General features: G+C 37.8%; 1 protein-coding gene across 6 annotated transcripts in view; it reads left to right on the top strand.

Moving 5' to 3' along the window:
• The window catches only part of asic1b (acid-sensing (proton-gated) ion channel 1b), a 204,435-nt gene that overhangs the window by 172,925 nt on the left and 11,440 nt on the right, over positions 1 to 20,070 (top strand). For all 6 annotated transcript variants that reach the window (XM_082139095.1, XM_082139096.1, XM_082139097.1 and 3 more), the window contains 5 exons: positions 1,861 to 2,011; positions 7,069 to 7,196; positions 13,007 to 13,157; positions 15,147 to 15,203; positions 16,491 to 16,644. In XM_082139095.1, the coding sequence (XP_081995221.1) occupies positions 1,861 to 2,011; positions 7,069 to 7,196; positions 13,007 to 13,157; positions 15,147 to 15,203; positions 16,491 to 16,644 (641 nt within the window). The remainder of the gene's footprint in view (positions 1 to 1,860; positions 2,012 to 7,068; positions 7,197 to 13,006; positions 13,158 to 15,146; positions 15,204 to 16,490; positions 16,645 to 20,070) is intronic.

The raw sequence follows: 20,070 nt of genomic DNA, 5'->3' as shown, positions 1-20,070 counted from the left end.
GCGAGAGCACAAGTTGAATTTGCTCAGCGAGTTACTCTGGTGTCGAGTAATGATGCTCATTAAATATGCCCCTCGATCTGAGCTGCACCAATCACATCGGGTTATCTGATATAGGCGGGCCAGAGGCGAGCTAAACAGATGGCGACAGCGCTGTGACGTCCAAGTCATTAGTAAACATTGCAAGATGGCTATGGATGAATACCAGTTGTTTGAAACGGCTTTGGCCGTTACAATGAACGAGTTAGACTTGGCTTTTTATCTAAAACAGGAACAGAAGACGGCGCTCGAATCGTTCCTTTGCAAGAAGGACGTTTTTGCTGTTTTGCCGACCGGATACGGTAAGAGTATAATCTATCAGTTAGCTCCACTGGTAGTAGCTAAGCGTATGGGGTTTATTGTTGTGATTGGTCGTAGTGTTATCCAATTGCGTGCAGTGATATTTTCAAATGCATGCTTGGTGCCGCCCCTCGAGCTGGCCGTTTTTCATTAGTCGACGCCAGACCATTAATCTTTTAGATTTAGGTCTGGATTTCCAGGCTAGGACAGTGCTAGAGTTGTTAATCATGTATAAGTATTTATTTTATGCATTGCTAACTTAAATTTTTTTTTTCTTTTTTGTGGCATTTGGTTGTGAATTTTGCTTGTCAAATTTTCATTTGGGTAAAATGATCTAGTGTTGGTTTTGTTGAATGACTGTTGTAAATGACCATAATTTTACAACAGATGTGTTTATGAATATATTTCGGTCTTAATTATAATACTGATACTATAAAATATGATTTGTACGTGTGTACAGTGTTATAGAATTAACACAAATAAATACATTTACCATTTATTTCATTTAAAAAAAGAAAAGTGTTGTGGGTTTGTTTTGTTAATGGGCCTTGTGCCGCTAATTCTGAACATGATTCTTTTACTGTATGATTCATTGCAATGCGTCAGTTTTGGCATTTTTTAAAAAGCATGTTTGAAGAATGTCAGTCATTGACCCAAGGATGTCTAGAATCTCATAGAAACGCAGAAGAGAATCTGTATCTCTTTTTTCTTTTTCTTTTTTTGTCCTCGCCAGGATGTGTAAAATGCTCCATCTGTGCATTAGCTGAATCAACCATTCATCTGTCTGTCTGCAGCATTTCATCACACACAAACTGATATCTGACACATCTTTCAATGTCTTTTGAGAGGTTTCTATCTCAAAGAGTAAGCTGTCTGTAACATGTTGCATTTCTTTCACATTGAAAGCTCATTCCCTGGAGAGCTGCTGCCATTTTCTTTTGTTACTATGTTTTCTAAAGATGTGGCCGTTTCATTTTCTCCTAACTAAAATTTCTCGTATTTGTCCACTATGGTAATCAGGTGGTCCCGCAGCGAGGTTGTGTTTCTGAGACGCCACATTCTCCATATCCTGCTGTCTGTGATCTGATTAGATGTCCATTAGTTCAGTTTCAATTAAGACTGGTGGCATGAGCACCTCTGCCCGAAAGTAGACTACGTCTCCAGTTAGAGATGCTCTATAATTAATCAAACCATTTCCTGAAACCTGACTTAAAAGCGGGAAGTGCAACTGAGTCATTCCTGTTGTGAAGTACCTTTGAACTTTAATGAATATACTTCTGTTGGCATTTAAGATGAATAAAAGGCTTTCATAAATTGAACACCTCAACTGTATTACTTATAACTAGACTTTTTATTTATAATAATTCCACATTTATTGACAAGCATTTGATGAATTTATGTGGCTGTGATCACTAGAAAATCTTTAAACAATTCTGTCTATTGCTTGCTTTTGACGAGTGAGAAAAGTGTAACAGACAAAAAATGTATCCATCATTGCTAAACAATTGTCTCTGTTTATTTCAGATCTTCACACGCTATGGAAAATGCTACACCTTCAACTCGGGACAGGACGGACGGCCACTGCTGGTCACTATGAAGGGAGGGATGGGTAATGGCCTGGAGCTGATGCTGGACATCCAGCAGGACGAGTACCTGCCCGTGTGGGGAGAAACCGGTACGACTCACTAACCCCAGTAATCTCATGTGTCTTCTCTGTTATAGATGAGATCCCATCATACTGACCGGCACAAATGTAAGCAATTGCCTCATTTGTGTCTGTTTTTACATCTCCTAAAGAATTGTAGAAGAGATGAAGTTAATACTTACATTGCATCTAGGTGGAACCATTGTTTCCCCTGAAGAATGAAAGATCTTTCTTTAGGGCTGTCAGGATTCCTCGATTAAATTTGAGTACTCGATTTAAAAAAAAAATCCTTGATTGCAATTTACCCGTTTCGAGTAAACGAGTAAATTATTAGACCGTTTTTTAAGGCTGCACTATGTATTAAAAACCATACTATAACATAGTGCTATTGTGAATTCACAAAGGCTGTGATTCAATTAAATAAATATATGCGCTGCAGGTTTAAAATTAAATTATTTGCATGCGTGTAGGTTAAGTGTGTCTCAGAGCAGCTCCATTCACAGTAATTACTGCTTATCATTTACATGCGTGGAGCGTCTCAAACTCCATCTCTGCTTATGCTGTGAGGTAGATTGGCTTATAAGCCAAAATAACGTTTATCTGGGAACACAATATGCACCATTTCATCAAATTTGTAACATAAATAATTGATAAACCTATAGTATGCCAACACAGGAGAATACATCAATGTATTTATAAAGATGCTGTAGTATTACTTTCGTAAAAATTTGGCTAAAATTTGAAGGATTTGATTGCTGTAAAGTGTAACAACAACAGACTCCCTCTACAGGCACATTTGTTATAATACATAATGTACATAAGACGATTGTTCATATTATGTATATTATGTATTTTAACAGTGTCGATCTATAAAACCATACGATTACTTGCTTTTGATACATTATTTGAACCAAATATTATTGCCTCATTTTTATTATATGTGTATTTTATGTCATTTTAAAGGCTTAGCTCTTTGCCTAGGTCAATTTTATTACCACAAATAATACCTGGTTAATTGCCAAAATAATCGACCGATTACTCTTAGTAAAATAACAGTTAGTGTCAGCCCTAATATTTTTCAGATCTTTATCCATCAGATCAACAGTTCTCTAGTTTTACACTTCTGATTCACCAAGAGAAATTCACACTAAAATGATTCCAGCTGAAACTCTTGGGAATACACTCATTTTTTCCTGGCAGATTTGCATAAAAGCTGTCTAAACGTCAATAATCTGCTTATGAGGGTTTAGGATTAATCTTTGTTTGCTAGACTGGCACTCTGACTTTAATATTAAGCAAAAAGGTTAAACTGAACGGACTGTGAATGAACTGTTAAATGATGTTGTAAAGCTCACCGCAAGGGACAGAATTAATGCAAATCAATGAAAATACTGCTGGTAGGCATAGACACACAAAAACACTTGCACATTAGCTCTGTTCCAAAACAGAGCATGAACCCCCTACATACATAGCTCCCTTTTTAGGCAGTTTCCTAACTGAAATAAAAACTGGTTTGAAATGCTCGACTAGACGATTCAGTGGAGTTTATTGTTAGTGTGTTGCTAATATTGAAACAAATATAGGCAAAGTAATATTTTTTTATTAGATTAAACCATTTTATTCCTTAAAGTTCCTCTGTAGTCAATCATTTTATCCCTTAAAACTCACCTTTAATCACCAAAATGACATATTTAAACATATTCTACACCCTTGCCTCATTTATCATTCGCGGTTCTATGAATATGCAAATTAGCCCCGCCTCCACTCACTCACAGCAGCTCAGATATCCACTCGTTGACGATCACACGTTGACCTGATTGGTTACAAGGTAGTTTGTGACGTCAGAAACAACAGCGATTTCAAACCGTCTTTTTTCACTGCAGTTTGAAGGAGGAAATACTCAGCAATGGTGCTGACTTATGAATTTGCACATGGTTTGTCTTAAAGTACATTAAAAACACCACATAGACATATAAACAACATTAAAAGCTTGATTTTCACCACAGGGGGACTTTAAAGAAACAAAGATCAAGGATTTGGCCAAAATTAGGCATCTCTAAAGGTTCCATAATTAGGGTAGATGGTCTTTTTTATTAGATTAAATCATTTGTATTAATACTTTTCAGTAAGCGAAGTGGACTTTTGTCTTGGCTTGTCCGCCATATTGAATTGTTTTTCACTGAGCTTTTTACAGTTTATTCTGGGATAATAAAACAGGTGATGTTGCCTTAAAGAAAGAAAGACAAACAATTTGGCCAAAATTAGGTATCTTAGAAGGATTCATAACTATGCCTATGACTTCTTTAAATGCTGTCTATGTAGGTAGGGAACTCACTTTTGGAACAGAGCTCTCGACATAAAACGACAATAAAAACCAGATCAACACTCAGCAGAACAGTTTACCAGACTGAGCCTTAAATAAAAAGAACAAGCACAACACTGCAGTAAACAACAACAAGTGACGTTGGATATGTTTGCCGGCTGAAGGTCAGAATGCTGCGAGGAGAAAACGTCTGTGACCTTTCCAGTAAAGTTCAGTCGGTTTCGTGCACTCATGATTCAGAAAGTGACGTCAGGCTGGATCCTATTGATCAGAAAATGGCAAATATACAAACACACGTTACAGCTGCAATTCCGCAAGCCAATTACATGTGACGCAACACGTCCAGTGAAACTCGCTCGCGTTTGTCTCTCAGTGGGACCCATTTAACAACTTCACACCACTGTAATTGAAAAGAGAGAGGGGGTAGATGGGAAACCCTGCACACCTGCCTCTGTCACCGCCCGACATTTACCGAGATTGTTTTTATAATGCTGTGATTTCCCAAAGAGTTCTGCTCGCGCTGCTTCAAATTTCTCCACACGGCAGGTGCACTCTGAGGTCTCAGATATCTAATCACATCCTGCAAGCAGCTCTCTGGTTACTCGGGTGAGAGCTGTCCTGAAATCTTCTCCACTGGTGACTGGATTTCACCGTAATTACGGAGCAGCTGTCTCGAAGTCATGATAATGCCAGGCTCTTTCAGATAAACTGCACTGCTTCCTCTCTAAGGCTTTTCACTCTGCACTTAACCCGGGGTTAATGTCTTTTTAACCCTGAGTTAATACACAGGTCACACTTTTAACCCTGGGTTATGAAGCGCTGCTAACCTTGAATTAGACACCAAAGAGGTACAACATGAAACAATGCAGTGCTAAAAGTTTTTGGCAAGACGTTTAGCGTCAGAAAATCAATCATAAACTGGCTATTGCTTGCCTAATTAAATATTCATGAGTTTTAAATAGTCACAGTAACTTGCATGAATTTTTTTAAGTTTCAGCATCTGAGGAAAATAGTTTAAAATGTTGAACGAGTGGAGTCAAGTCTTCATTTTGCATCAACTTGGCTTTGTTTTAAGTTTTTCAAAATGCTAAAACTTTTTAATGGTTTAAATGGTCTCAGGCCTGGTTTCACAGACAGGGCTTAGATTAAGCCAGGATTAGGCCTTAGTTAAATAGGACATTTAAGTAGCTTTTATAAATGTGCCTTAGAAAAAAAAAAAACATTACTGGTGTACATCTTGAGACAACGCAATGGCACTTGCATATTTTAAGATACGTCAGTGCAAGATGCTTTCAGTTAAAACAGCTTTTAGTCTTGGACTAGACTTAAGCCTTGTATGTGAAACCGGGCATCAGTCTTCGACTTCACCAAATGTTGCGACCTTTCCTCAAATTGTTATTAAATCAGGTTGAAAGCTCCTCTTGTCATGTACTTGTCCAATCTTGTAATCTAGCATGCACATAAGAACGTTGCCCCAGGGTGTACAGTGTAAAATCTTGAAGCCTGACTAGTCAAGATTAATTACAAACACAGGATTGAGTTTAGCAAAGCCTGCTATTGACTGTAAACAGAGTTAATTCTGTCTGCTGGATGATTCTCTCTCTAGATCATCTGGTAATATACAATTCATTAACCAGGGCATCTGTGAGTTTACTGTGTTCGGCTGTATAATTTCCCCCATGTTATTCTGTTGGTGCTGTAATGATCATTAAGCAGATGTTTAAAAGGGAAAAATGGCAATAAAACAGGTGGGAGACGTCTGAATCTCCTCTGTGTAGATAATGTTTGGAAACTGCATTTGTAACAATAGTCATTAGCAGTGTCACATGTGGGCCGATTTGTTGACAGAATGAAAACCCAGCAGGCTGTGGAAGGAAGCCAACGTTTCGATAGTAATATGCTGATTTAAAGCATTTAAATGAGGCCGGTTAGTGTCAAACACAGCCTATAATCTGCGCTAACACCCTCAAAAGTGTTTGCTCAGCTGTCCATAGAGAAACCTGAAGATTATTCCTGTTTACAGTCTGTGGGTGACACATGGATAAATGTCGAAATATTACAGACGTCAAGCGGTTTGAAATATCTTGAGACTTGTCTGTTTTCCTGCCAGCTTGTTGTGGGTTTGTTTTCTTTTACATTGTCTAATGTCTTTTCTCATTTTGAAAATTGTTGTTGATTTCCTGTTTGCTAATTTGTATTGTGCATATAAACTGCGCCTGCCATTTTCTCTTGTTTAGAGCCAAATGTTTAAACTCGACCTTATTTGCTGCTTCATGCACAATGTTTTATCTCAATCACTACATATTGTTATGATCTTACACGCTGTTTTTATTCAAATTGGATGTGGAACATTTCTACTTTATCAAAGCGTCATGCGGTAGAAGAATTTCTACTTAACTTCCCAATGGTCTCCTAATATTTGCAAACGTCCCTTGTTGAATATTGAATGTTTAAACTTGCATTATTGCATTGTTTTATTGCTATAGTCACATTGTTATGTCATGTTTTTGTAGAAGTCATGCTTTTTGGGGGGGTTCTTAGTTTGGATTTAGTTTGTCTACTTAGTAGTCACACCACTGACTTTCTTCAAACAATCTTCTTTTACTTTTTCAATAAAAAAGACTCTTGGGTTTAACTTGAGTCTGTTTGATGCTGTGATCTAAACTGAAAGAGCAGCCCATCTGATCTGATATCATCTGTTCTTCTGAGACACCTGCGTTGAGTACATGTCGTCTTCATGTCTCATTTTCTCTCTCTCTCTCAGATGAGACGTCGTTCGAGGCGGGAATCAAAGTCCAGATCCACACGCAGGATGAACCGCCTTTCATCGATCAGCTGGGATTCGGAGTGGCTCCAGGCTTCCAGACGTTCGTCTCCTGCCAAGAACAGCGGGTACCAAATGATTGTTCTTTTTGTCAATTTCTCAGTTGCTGGACTCGTCTCAAAGCGCACAGGACGCCGATTGTGTCAGTCTGTTGTTTCAGTGCTTGGTTTTGGTTTCTACAGCTGCTTGTTTTTATTCATTTATTTGTTTGTTTTTGAATGCATTAATGTGAAATAGCACGACTCTTATTTTGATGCAAATTAAGGAATTTTCAACCCAAATTCTCAAATTTTCAACCCAAATTTTCAACCCAAATTCTCAAATTTTCAACCCAAATTCTCACATTTTTCTTGAAAAGTATTCATATATAATGGTAGTAGTTGTTATAAAGTTATTTTTGAGAATAACAAGACCTATTGTGGTAATTCATGAGAATCTTTCCAATTTTAGTAGTGAGATCTGCCTAATTGTAATGAAAATTAAGTCAAATGCAAAATCTCATGCTCATAAAATAGGCTTCATTTTCACTATTCAAAACATAGTTTCCTGTTTTTTTGTTTGTTTATGAGGACAGCTTTGTGAGGCTACGTCTACATTAATCCGGATACATTTGAAAACGGCGTTTTCGTTTAGAAACGCTCTCCGTCCACACTAGCGTTTTCAAGCGTTTTCGGACGTTTCAGTGTGGCTGAGAAACTTTTGAAAAACGCCTGAAAACGCTCAATTCACCTTTACTGCGCATGTGTAAAACCCCACAAAAGATCACTGATATGATTCAGATGGAAAAATAAATAATTAAGTTATCGCGCAATTCTTCTGACAGGATAATTTTATTTAGTAAAATATCTCACCATTCACTGATGCGTCCAGGTCGCACGCAGACACCATATGTTTGGTCTAAAACGCGACTGCTCTCATGTATCACCGCAGGACAGCAAATGTGAGTAGGCTAAATTCTGTCATCTTTGCAGGACTGTGATATGAAGAGTGTGCAATGTAGAATATTTTTTAGCAACAGTGTGAAAGTGAATAGCACATAACAGGCACAATACTGGTATAAACATGAATATCTATTGGTACAATATGCGTCACATGACAAAATTTACGTCATCGTTTTTAAATCCCTCCGGTTTCACAGTCCACACTACGACACAAAAACGGCGTTTTCAAATGTATACGCTTTGGAGTGCGTTTTCAAAAAGCTTCGTTTTCATTAATAAAAACGCCGTCTCAGTGTGGACGGAAGGCCAAAACGGAGAGAAAAAGATGCGTTTTCAAACGAAAACGTATTAGTGTGGACATGTTCTGAGATTCACCCAAGAAGAAATTTGGTCTCCCACCACCACAAGCATGATTTGATTTCCAAATGAGAGCAAACGGCCGACACAGGTCGACCCTGCTGTCTGGAATAAATCGTATTTATTTATAGGATTCTCAGAATCCATGTATAATTCTCATGGCAAGGCCACGTCATAAAATAAAAACAGCAGCTTTGTTTCTGTGAGTGGAAGAAAGAGGTGAAATCCAGGCATATGTGATCAATAAATGAGCGTCAAAGAGACGGGCAGAAGATCTGACTCGCTGCAGACAGACAGAAAGCTGGTTGATATGCACAGACGGCTCTCTGCTCCTTGTAATTGGAGGTCAGTGCATCTCCCATGTGTGGTGGATTGATTTCAGTAACATTTCCCCTCATTTATTTTCCTCTTACACAAAGATCAAGTCTGCTTCTCCAGATGCATCACCAAGATTCAATGTCAGTGGCTTTTACGGGATTAGCATCCATCTCTGTCTGTCACTCTCGTCATGGTTCACACAGTCAGCGTTTAGCATTGACAGCCGTATTTACTAATGGATGTGGCGCGCAGATTGCCCTGGGCCGACAGGAGCAGATCGAATAATGTCTGCATGGACATCTGAGTTAACTTAAGTCAATCCACTTCAATTACTCAAATAATGCCTGTAACCCTACAGACAGATAACCATAGATCCATAGATTTTTAGAGAGATCAATTATTTCAGGGCCCCTAGAATCTTCACCACCTTTCGCCCCGCCAGCGACGGCCCTGCTTAACAGGAATTATGTGTTGTTCTAAATCCACACAATAATGCGATTTTTTTATATATATTTTTTTTTTTTTACAAACTTCAATGATATTTACTAAAAATAAACTAGTTGCAATTAACACATTTTAGCTGGATTTAATTAGGCTGAAATAGTTTAAAGTGAAAAAAAAAAAATCTTCATGCCTTAAAATAGCTTGAATGCAACTCTACACCCTTGCTTCATTTAGTATATGCAGATAACTGAATATGCAAATGAGCCCCGCCTCCACTCACCAGCTCAGAGATTCACTCGGCCAACTTACTGAGGTTAACGCTGCACAATGATATCGCTCTTTACAATGTCGGACACAAGACTGTAATTTATATGATTAGCAGGGTTCCCGCGGGGTCTTAAAAAGTCTTAAAACGTCAAAAATTCTGAACTTTAAATTTAAGGCCTTAAAATGTCTTAAAAACAGCCAGATTTTGATCCGTGGTCTTAAATTTCATTTAGTCAGGTCTAAAAAAGGTCTCGCCAACAGGCCGTTCACATATCACATCTTTTGCGCGCTCAAGTTCGTTCAAATGTAGGCGCGCGCGCGCTCATAATTGAAGCGACGCACTCGTTTTTTTCCAGGCGCAGCGAGATAAAAAAAAATCTCAACTCTTCAGAATGCCGCAAACGCACCGCAGGTCATGTGACAAGAACCAACCAATCAGCTTCGCCCCTTTCCGTAACAACATTGAAAGCTCACTCAACTGGAAGGATGCGGGTGCACCACAAACACTACGGGTGTTTTTCTCTTCTCCGTAAATGAATCTTGTAGCAGAGCTACAGCAAGCGTTTCTCGCCGGTGGAAATCCATTAGCCACTAAAACTTCTTTGTCATTGTCGTGGAGAGCGCAGTGCATGGTTGCATTGCAATGACAGACGCCACGTGAAAATCCGACCGAATTTTACTATTAATAATAAAAGATAAGCTAAAGTGCATTGTAAATGTCAGTAATTTATCTTTTTATAAAAAATTATTTAAAGTCTGAAATATGTGAGGTTTATCTTTTTATAAAAACAACTTTTTTGTCTAAACTTTATTTGAACTTGTACATGTTAGTATATAACATGTTGCAAGACACTTTTAAAATCTGGCTATCATTTTTAATGGTATTATTTTTATGTTTATGTAAACAAAAAGTGCATATTGATGCTAATTTTATTTGTTATTTGCTGGTTTTCGACATTGTGTAGTATTAGTACTTTTTGAACAGGATTCTGTGATAACCGTGGTCATTTTTGTCACTATAATCATTGAAATGAAATGTTCATGCCATTTCATCTCTAGTTATGATCAACTAAAATCAACTAATTATGTGTTTTTTACAGTATAATATGCATAGTACAATTTGACACACGTTGTTGGGTGTGGAAGGTTACTAATCATTTTATCTGTAAATTAAATTAATGTTTTTTCAATTACTTAATTCATTGAAATAAAATGAATTCTTTGATTTGAATTTTTTTTTTGGTAGGTCTTAAATTTCAAACTTTATGGTCGTAAAATGTCTTAAAAAGGTCTTAAATTTGACTTGCTGAAACCTGCAAGAACCCTGGATTAGCCTTTTGCTTAATTATGTTCTCAAACAGCTAATAACGTGTTGCTAATGTTATACAAACTATGTTCTCGTTCGCCATCTCAGAGTCAGACAGCTGCCTTCTAAACAATCATCAGAAACGCTTTGAACAACTCAGAACTTCAGTGGGAAAAGGCATCTGTGATCATCATAACCGATTTTTCATATCAACAGAAAATATACCGGCATAACCTGGCTTTCTTTTGAGACTCCCCTGCTTGTTCACTGTTAATGATTTGCTAAACACTTCAAACTGTGTTTTTGAGACTGTCTTTGGTTCATTGCGTTTTAAAGAGACAATAATTAGCAATGGTGTTGACTTATGAATTTGCACATGTTTTGATAAATTAAGCATATTAAAAACACCACATAGCTGTATAAACAACATTAAAAACTTGATTTTCACCACAGGGTGGAAAATCTTTTAAGTCCTTTTTTTTCCACTGAGCCCATGGCATTCTGTGATTGGATACATGCCAAAACAAGGTGTCTTCGAAGGCAGCACAATGATGCCGCCTGTCTTTTTGAACAGCGCTCGTGTTGAAAACCACCCTATAATACCCTGAAATGCTGCCTATATTGGCAGCTTACAAGGTTTCAGAGCGAAGTCAACATGTCAGGTGCTGTCGGTAGAGCTTGCGTCGTTTTGAATCTGAAACATTGCTTAAAGGCTTTATGTAGGTTGAGGGGTGAAACCATATGCAGTGGCGTTATGTAAAGCATTAGCTCATCTTAGCTTTTGTGTCTGGAGTTTGTGTGTGTATTTTTATCGCATATGCAGCATTTGTCTATGGTGTGTGTGTGTGTGCATTTCTTAAGCTGATAGTGAGGTGTCTTCAGGGATTATAGCGTTGTCCAAAGCTGAGTGAGCTGCCTACCTAAACATAATTTTAAGGTGTATGCAAAGGCTGTTCCAAAATGTTGGCCGCGTTATCTAACCTTTTAAGATAAAGGCAGCATCAAATAATGCATTTTTATGAGCTCAGTTTGAAAAATTTAGAGAAATGCCAATACCGTCTATATCCACCTTATTTTGCAATGCGGAAGTAAGCTATTTTCTGTGAATGTACGAGACTTCCATTTCATTTGCTGCTATAGGTAAACAACTAGAATACCAAAGTGCAATAAACAGTAAAACTATTTGCGCTATGAACCAGTGAGTTTATGATCATACTAAATTAAAATATGATAACAATTACCAGTTTGCAATATCAAGCAGAATAACAGATTGTTTTAAGCCTGGTCTTAAAGGGATAGTTCACTTTGAAATAAAATTTTGGTATGTTTTAGCTTACCTCAAGGGCATCCAAGATGTAGGTGTCTTTTTTTCCGCAGTAGTTTCAATTTTGATATTTTTAGGTCAAACCGTTCTTGTCTGTCAGTCATATAATGCAGGTCGATGGTCACTGTCTCAAAGAGCATGCACAGAGTCCAAATTAAAACAATTCCCCATCGTCCAAATTAAACAATTCCCCATCGTAAGTACACATTGATGGCCTAAGACACGAAACGAGCGGTTTGTGTGAGAAAACGAACAGTATTTATATAGTTTTTACCTCTTGAACACAGCCACGTCCAAGTGATCTGAGAGCGCGGGCGCATCCTGCTGTGTGACGTGTGCGCAGACTGGTGCATAGATATATACACTAGATGTCGCCTTGGCTACTGCAGTTCATTGGAAACCGTAGCCAAGGCGACATCTAGTGTATCTATGCACCAGTCTGCGCACACGTCATTGTTTTAATTTGGACTCTGTGCATGCTCTTTGAGATAATGACCATCGACCTGCATTATATGACTGACAGACAAGAACGGTTTGACCTAAAAATATAAAAATTGAAACTACTGCGGAAAAAAAGACACCTACATCTTGGATGCCCTTGAGGTAAGCTAAAACATACCAAAATTTTATTTCAAAGTGAACTATCCCTTTAATGTCCTGTATTTAATTTAATAAAAAGTAGTTGTTCTTGTGAATTTTTATGCTCATTAGATTGTTAAACTGTTAGCAACATGGTAACATCGGAAGCAATTATGATTGAGTTTCACGTACACACTTCATGTGAGGAGCAATATTTGATTTGCTACCTATGTACAGCTGCTGTGTAATGTGATTGCACTTTACATAATTATATTTATAAGTAATTCACCTAAGATAAAAACAGTAATTCACTATTGCCATGTCTTTCTTCCTGTCGTGTAGCTGACGTATCTTCCTCCTCCGTGGGGCGACTGCAAATCAACGCCCATGGACTCGGAGTTCTTCAGCACATACAGCATCACCGCCTGCCGCATCGACTGCGAGACGCGCTATCTGGTGGAGAACTGCAACTGCCGCATGGTGCACATGCCCGGTAAACACACACACACACACACAAAGAAATCCATCAACAGATCTATTACACAGCGCACATATCTGGTTATCTGTGTTAATCTCTTGTGTGCACCAAAAGATAAAAATTTTAAATGTAAGTGCAAATATTTCTCCTGAAGTTCATCATTTCAGTTTTATTCTGCATCCCGATTCTCGGTTGAACCATCTTAAAATCTTTAACTAGAATGAAAGACCTAGTTTTACGTTTGAGACGAAATTTCATCTCTCAAAGTCTCATCTTTTTTTTTGGCACGTCTCTATTTAAATGTGTGTTCTTGCCACCAGTGAAGTAAATTAGTGTTTCATATTTTGTGGCTTGTTATTCCTTTTCAGAATGAAATGTTTTCGAGCCGTTGCTTTTTTAAGCCTGTGATGATTTTAAACCCTCGCTGTGCTCCTAAAGCTGTTTAGCACGTCTTGCTTTAATTCTAGTTGCTAGTTTTCGGCTTACTGAAAGTAAGAGGATTTCGACTTCAGCGAGTAGAAAACCATAATTTCATGCAGCCCTGTTAGAAACCAGCAGCACCCCACTGAGCTCTGAACGTCTGTTTGAAATACAGCCCTCTGATCATCTCTAAAGACTTTGTCATTAACTAGATCTGAACTGTGTCAAACAGTGATTCGCTGTATCTTAAACGGTGTGACAAAACTAGAACGCTCCAGTTATAATCAACAAAGCTGTCTAACGTTGTTAGGCCGTTTATTGTGACTAGAGATTTGAAGCCAACTTTATTAATTTTGACAGCTTTTTTGATAAGCAAACTAGTTTTTTATTACGGGAACGCTCTAATCTTGTCGCCTCAGTTGCTTGCGTCGTCTAGACATGTTTTCCTTTCAGCATCTCGTCGACGGTATGAGCTCTTTCCCTCGCTTCTCACTGCTAGAGTCCTTGAGCTATTCAAGGAAGCTTCAAGACCTGAATAAATAAAATTAATTAAAAGAGGAAATCAGATTTCTGAAGAGAGGTTCGGCGCTAACAACGGCGTGATGGACGGAGACACGTTTTAATTAACAGACAGACAGGGGCCGCTTCATTTCACCTTTAGCCAGAACATTGTGTTCTTCCCTCTCTACGGCACACCTTTTGTTCTTTATCTTCAACATTTCTTTAAGGGTGAATCACACAAAAAACATTTCCAGGTCTTAGTTATAAAGCATAAAAGGAGAAAGTACTTTATGCATGAAGAAAATTAAGCCTGCTTTAGCATTTTAAAGTAATTTTTTTCGTATAGTAACTGTTATTTGCATAACAATTAAGCACATTTCTCATCACTGTAATGAGTCTGGACATTTTACTTTAGGGTTTGTTTGTAATTCCCATTATTCTTAGTGATGCTTATCATTAGATTCTCATTACTGTTATAAAGTCATGAAAATTCTCTTTTGTCTCTAAATTGACATCAGCATAAATTAAAGGCAGCACACAAATACTTCTATGGTATGTAAACTATAACTTTTTCTTAAGACGAAAAAAACGTTAGTAATGTATATTTTACCTGACGAAAATAGAACTTGTAGAAATCTGTCATTTTAATTTGTCGTTTAAAAAAATATAAATATAATTTTGTAATGTCTAATTTATGCCTAATTATAATAAATTAATCACTGTGTCCCGACAAGATGATTTTCATAACTTTATTACAGTGATTGGAATCTAATGAAAATCATCATTAAAAGTAATAATAATGACAAGCAAACTTGAAGTAAATGTCCACACTCAATACAGTAATGAGATTTTGAGGGGGGGAAATGTGCTTAATTATTATTAAATGCAAATTGCAAAAGAATGACCCTAAAATAGGCTTCATTTTCTTAATGCAAAATATGATTTATTTTGATTTGGGGGTTAAATATGACCAAGTCCTTGGCAGACTTTCATGGGATAAAGATGATCAATTTAAAATGATATTTTACTGTTGCTGTTTCTGAGAGTCTTCTTCACGTATAGACTCTGTTTCTCTGTCTTTAGGAGACGCTCCATATTGCACCCCGGAGCAATATAAGGAATGTGCAGATCCAGCTCTAGGTAAGAAATCTGCAGAAACCTTTCAGTCTAGAGGCTGATTTTCCTCATTGAACCCATCCGGTCCTCATTACAGATAGCTGAACCTGAGGCCACGATGGGACAGCTCGATTTATGACCCCTCCTAACCTCACTGTCCACTTCCCCCAGGCCTTTTCATACTTCTTTGTCTGTCCCATTGTTTTTCATTCAAGTTAAAGGTAGGGTAGGTAATCCTGTTCAGAAACACTTTTTTTTATACTGGGTGAAATGGTCCTTCCATCCTGATAGTAGTCAATACATTATGTGTTTAGAAAAAGGAATGAAAAAAATCAGACCTCTGTAGCAGCTGCAGGACAGTAAAAACTCTGACCAATCACTGCCATTCGGTGCGAATGTAAAGAACCAATCAGATGCCTTCATGTCTCGTGCCCGCCCCGAGCCCCACTGCGCGCGCTGCCCGGCGTGCACTCATCACATGTCACCGTTCCCGGAAATATTCAGCTCAAAGCACCTGCATATGCAGTCAGCGAAGGCAAACAAGGCAAAAACTACTTCCTCGGACCCTGCCCGCACTCTTGAACGACCTCCTCTGCTTCGCCCTCAACCCCGGACCTGTCCTCGAGCCGACGATGCGGTACTTTTCTCCGGACTCGGAGTGTACGTTAGTCTTCATTAGAGTCAACAATGTTTTCATCATGGAAACTCTTACATGCAAAACACCGTATATGTTATGAATCTTACACGAAATTCATCTTCATCACAGTGTAACTGATGGTAATGGAAAAACGTGTATCAATGCAACCTGTTTTTAGTTTTGCCTTATAAATATAGCTCGTTACCGAATGAAACTTTACCATTATCGATATGCTAGCTTGATAGTGAGTACTAAAAGAAATCTTGTTTGTTTATATTCATAGTGATAAAGTTAGGTATTTTATTACATGTGATTCTGACATGATGTCACTGTATGTACTGCGCTCCTTCCTCTCCACTCGTCTCAGGTAATAAATGCGTCTTGTTCCAGCCTGAGCGTTTGGCGTCGCGCGTTCATGTGTTTTGGGGGCGTGGCTTTGGAAGGAGCTCAGAAGGGAGGGGGTGGAGTGAATGGAAATAATGAGCTGTGTTTATTGCAGATTAAAAGGTCTACAGTCACTCGATTTTTATATTTTCTTTTTCAGAGTACTTACATTTTAATTATGTATTGGTATATAAAGACAGTTTAAACAAATTTGGAATGTTTTTTTTTTAGAAAAATTATTACCTACCCTACCTTTAAGAGAAATGTTCTTTCTTTTTCTCTGGCTCTAGATTTTCTGGTGGAGAGAGACAATGATTACTGCGTGTGCGAGACGCCGTGCAACATGACGCGCTATGGCAAAGAGCTGTCCTTTGTCAAGATCCCCAGCAAAGCCTCCGCCAAATACCTGGCCAAGAAGTACAACAAGTCGGAGCAGTACATTGCGTGAGTCTTGCTTGTCTCTGTAAAGCTACTTACAAAGTTGTATTGAAATTCAAGCGAAACAATCGCCCAAATCCCAGTGTTTTGGCCACGACGAGACCATTTGTTGATGGCTTGGGTTATATTTCTGTCATGTTGCACTAGGTGTCACATGTCTAATCTGTCGTGTTCTCTGTGACCCAGTTCTCCTATGTTCTGATTAGTTCATTTGGTTCCACCTGTGTTCTGTTAATTACCTCATCAGCTTCTTTGTTTGGTTCTGGCGTATAAGTCGTCGGTTCTCCCTCAGTGTTTGTCGGTTCCGTGAATTATTCCTGTTTTCAAGATAATTATTATTAAAGTAATTTTTTCCTAATGTTTATCTTCATCTTCATGAGTGTGGTTACACGTACCGTGACACTAGGTAGCTCCAAAATCTCATTAAACCAAAATACTGTACAGTTAATTTTACTAATCTTACACTGCACACCTTTATCTGAACAAGGTGAATTTTGTGCAGACAGTAGTGCTCCGATCAGGATTTTGGGGCCGATCACCAATTACTGGAAGCCGCATTGGCTTCCAAAAGATTACAGATCACCAAAATAATTTTTTAACAACAATGAATTTTAAGTATAAATAAATTAAGAGCTGAGAAAGTATCATGAATTGACAACTCATTATTTATTGGCAAGCAACATGTGCAACATTTTCCATTCCCTCTCTAAGAGGTGATTATGAACCGTTAAGAGCTTAAGAAATACAGCATTTCTGTGAAATAATAAAAAACTTTATCAATAGAAAGTAATCAAATGTAAAACCAGTGCATTGTCCTCGCTGTTGTAAATTAAATATAGATTAAATATGTTAAAGAGCAATGAGTGATTTTTTTTTTCTGTGTCTTTTGTTGTTTGATAAACATTAATGACACAGACGGCAGCAGGAATATTAGGCTGCTGTCACTTTAAGATCGAATGCACGGGTTAATGCGACTTATTCCTCAACTGCTTATGTTCAGTTAAGACATAACCAACAGTGTTTAAGTGAATATTCACCAAGCTGGGAATTTTGACATATTTCTGTGTGTATTTAACCGTTTAGACTCGAACCCGAAGCTCAAAGTTCACTTCGCTTGTCCGTGTTCGCACGCACAGAAAGCCGCTTGGGGAATAATATAACTTTCAAAGCTTAATGCAGTTCATTAACTCTTTTTATTATGGAGCACACCCTGCAGTGTAGCAACAGTGGACTATATTTTACGATAATCGCTGATCTAGCTGATTTGGACGTCAGGTTTAGTCTTTTAGGGAGAAACGAAAGAGCACTGCAGTGAAGGAAAGAAATGCATTCAAATCTTGCTATAGTTGCTGTAGGGTTGCAGTCATTACAATGACTCTGCTCTCAGCAAAGATGTTGTAAATTTACTGTCCTTTTCAGACACCTGGCAGAACTGCCAGACAATGTGGTGAAGCAATTTCAGCTGCTCAGAAAAATTATCTCGCAAGTTTTGCGTCACCCGATCGGCCTTGCGACCACATATCAAAATATATGAGGCTATTATCGGCCGATAACGATTGGCACTCGATCAGTCGGAGCACCCTTAATATTTACTTGAAAGCATAATAAAGAAAACTACTTATTTTCAGAGAATATATCTTGAAATAAGTACATTTTTCTGCCCTCATTGGCAAATGTTTTTCTTTCGTTTCCTTCTTAAACATAAACTAAACTTAGTGAAGTTTATATGTGTGATTTTGGTTGTTTGTGATGCCCTAAATGTTTCACCTCGCATGTTTAATCGTCCAGACTGGCAGCTGTTTAGCACCTCATCCGTAATTAACCGGGATCTTTGTCTGCCATCACACACGATCCAGACAGCCAATCATCCAAGCAGCTCAAAACCCCGGGAACAGCATGGCAGACGTGCAGCACATCTCTGCCTTGACAAACACTCTAATAAATGTCAGGAAATATCTCCACATCCGCAACCATCTGGAACAACACGAATCCTAATTAAGTTTACAGAGCTAGGTCAAGAAAGTAGCTGCACTTGGTTTGCTTCTGTGTTTTCAACAGGCAATTATACTAGTATGGAGTGTTGATTTACATACTAAGATGTTACAATTTCATGTCAACATTTTATTTCTTAATGTGAAAATTTGTGTTCCAAAATTTTCATCAAACTAGAATGACTTTCCTTCTCAGCCGATGCGTTAACTACCACTTTGATGCAATGGGTTGTGCCATTTCATTTGTGAAATTATTGTCAACCTGAATGTATAAAACAGTGACAATCAAAGCTTTCATGAAACCCTTTTCTCATATTTGTGTGAAATAAATGGAGAGGAACTATTATTTGCAGTATTTTGCATTTAGAAATGAAACGAGAAGTCGTGTGGAACAGTTATAAATTATTTGCAGTATTTTACATTCAGAACGGGAAAAGAGAAGTTGAAGAACTGAAGAACTTGGGGGAATTTAATCTTCTGAACACTACGGATGAATGCCTCTATTTAGTTTCCTGCTTGTTCCCAAAGATATTGATGACTTTCGAGTGAAATGGCTCAAAATCGGATCTCTGCCATGGTTTCTTAAATTTAGGAAATTAATCATACGTAATCTTAGATCTGCCATCTCATCTACTTCTCTTTGACAGTAATAGGGTTATGTATTAATCTAAAGCAGGGAGACTGATGTTTTGAACCCAAATGATGTAATCTCTGGGTTTTAAAGGAGGAAGATGGTGTTTTTAATGCTTGGCTTTAAAGTAGCACTTCATTAGCATCCGTCGATAAACCTGTTCCAAAAGCACCATTAAGGCTAACCTTTTTAGTGTTTTTGGCTTCCAGGTATCTTTGAAATGCTTGGGCAAACACTCATGAAATAACTGCAGCTGTCGTCTGAAGCTTAATTAAATTTTCAATATGTAGTCAGTGAGGATTTTTTTTCACACCATGTGCAGTGAATATGTGTAGAAAATGTTCTTAAAGGGGAGACACCCCAGGTGAATAGAGAAAAAAAAAAAAAAAAACTAATAGATATCAGCATGAAACTTCCCCAGTTGATTACTGGCATTAAGACATATATATTTTGTATTACAAGTTTTTAGAATATTTATGTTTAAATATGCAAATTAGGTAGTATCTCATTAAAAATGTGCTAATTTGCATATATTTCCAGAAGAGAAATCTGAACATTGGATAAAGCCAGATTCAAAATTCTTGTTTCATTTTGTTGACATATTAGAGTCAAAGGTTTTTACAGAGGGGATTTTGGATATCTCTTTTTATCACTCCATTAATCAGAAAAAAAAAACTGTCAACAGCCATAAAACAATCAATTTTCGCCCCCTTTTTTTGGTACAAAATGTTGTATAAATCAGAATCTGAATGATATATGAACAAACCCCTCTGTAAAAACCTTAAGCATATAGATGGGAATACAACTGGA

This window comes from Leuciscus leuciscus (assembly GCF_965113295.1).
Source record: "Leuciscus leuciscus genome assembly, chromosome: 15".
NCBI classification, from domain to species: Eukaryota; Metazoa; Chordata; class Actinopteri; order Cypriniformes; family Leuciscidae; genus Leuciscus; species Leuciscus leuciscus.
This window is presented reverse-complemented; position numbering and strand designations above follow the sequence as displayed.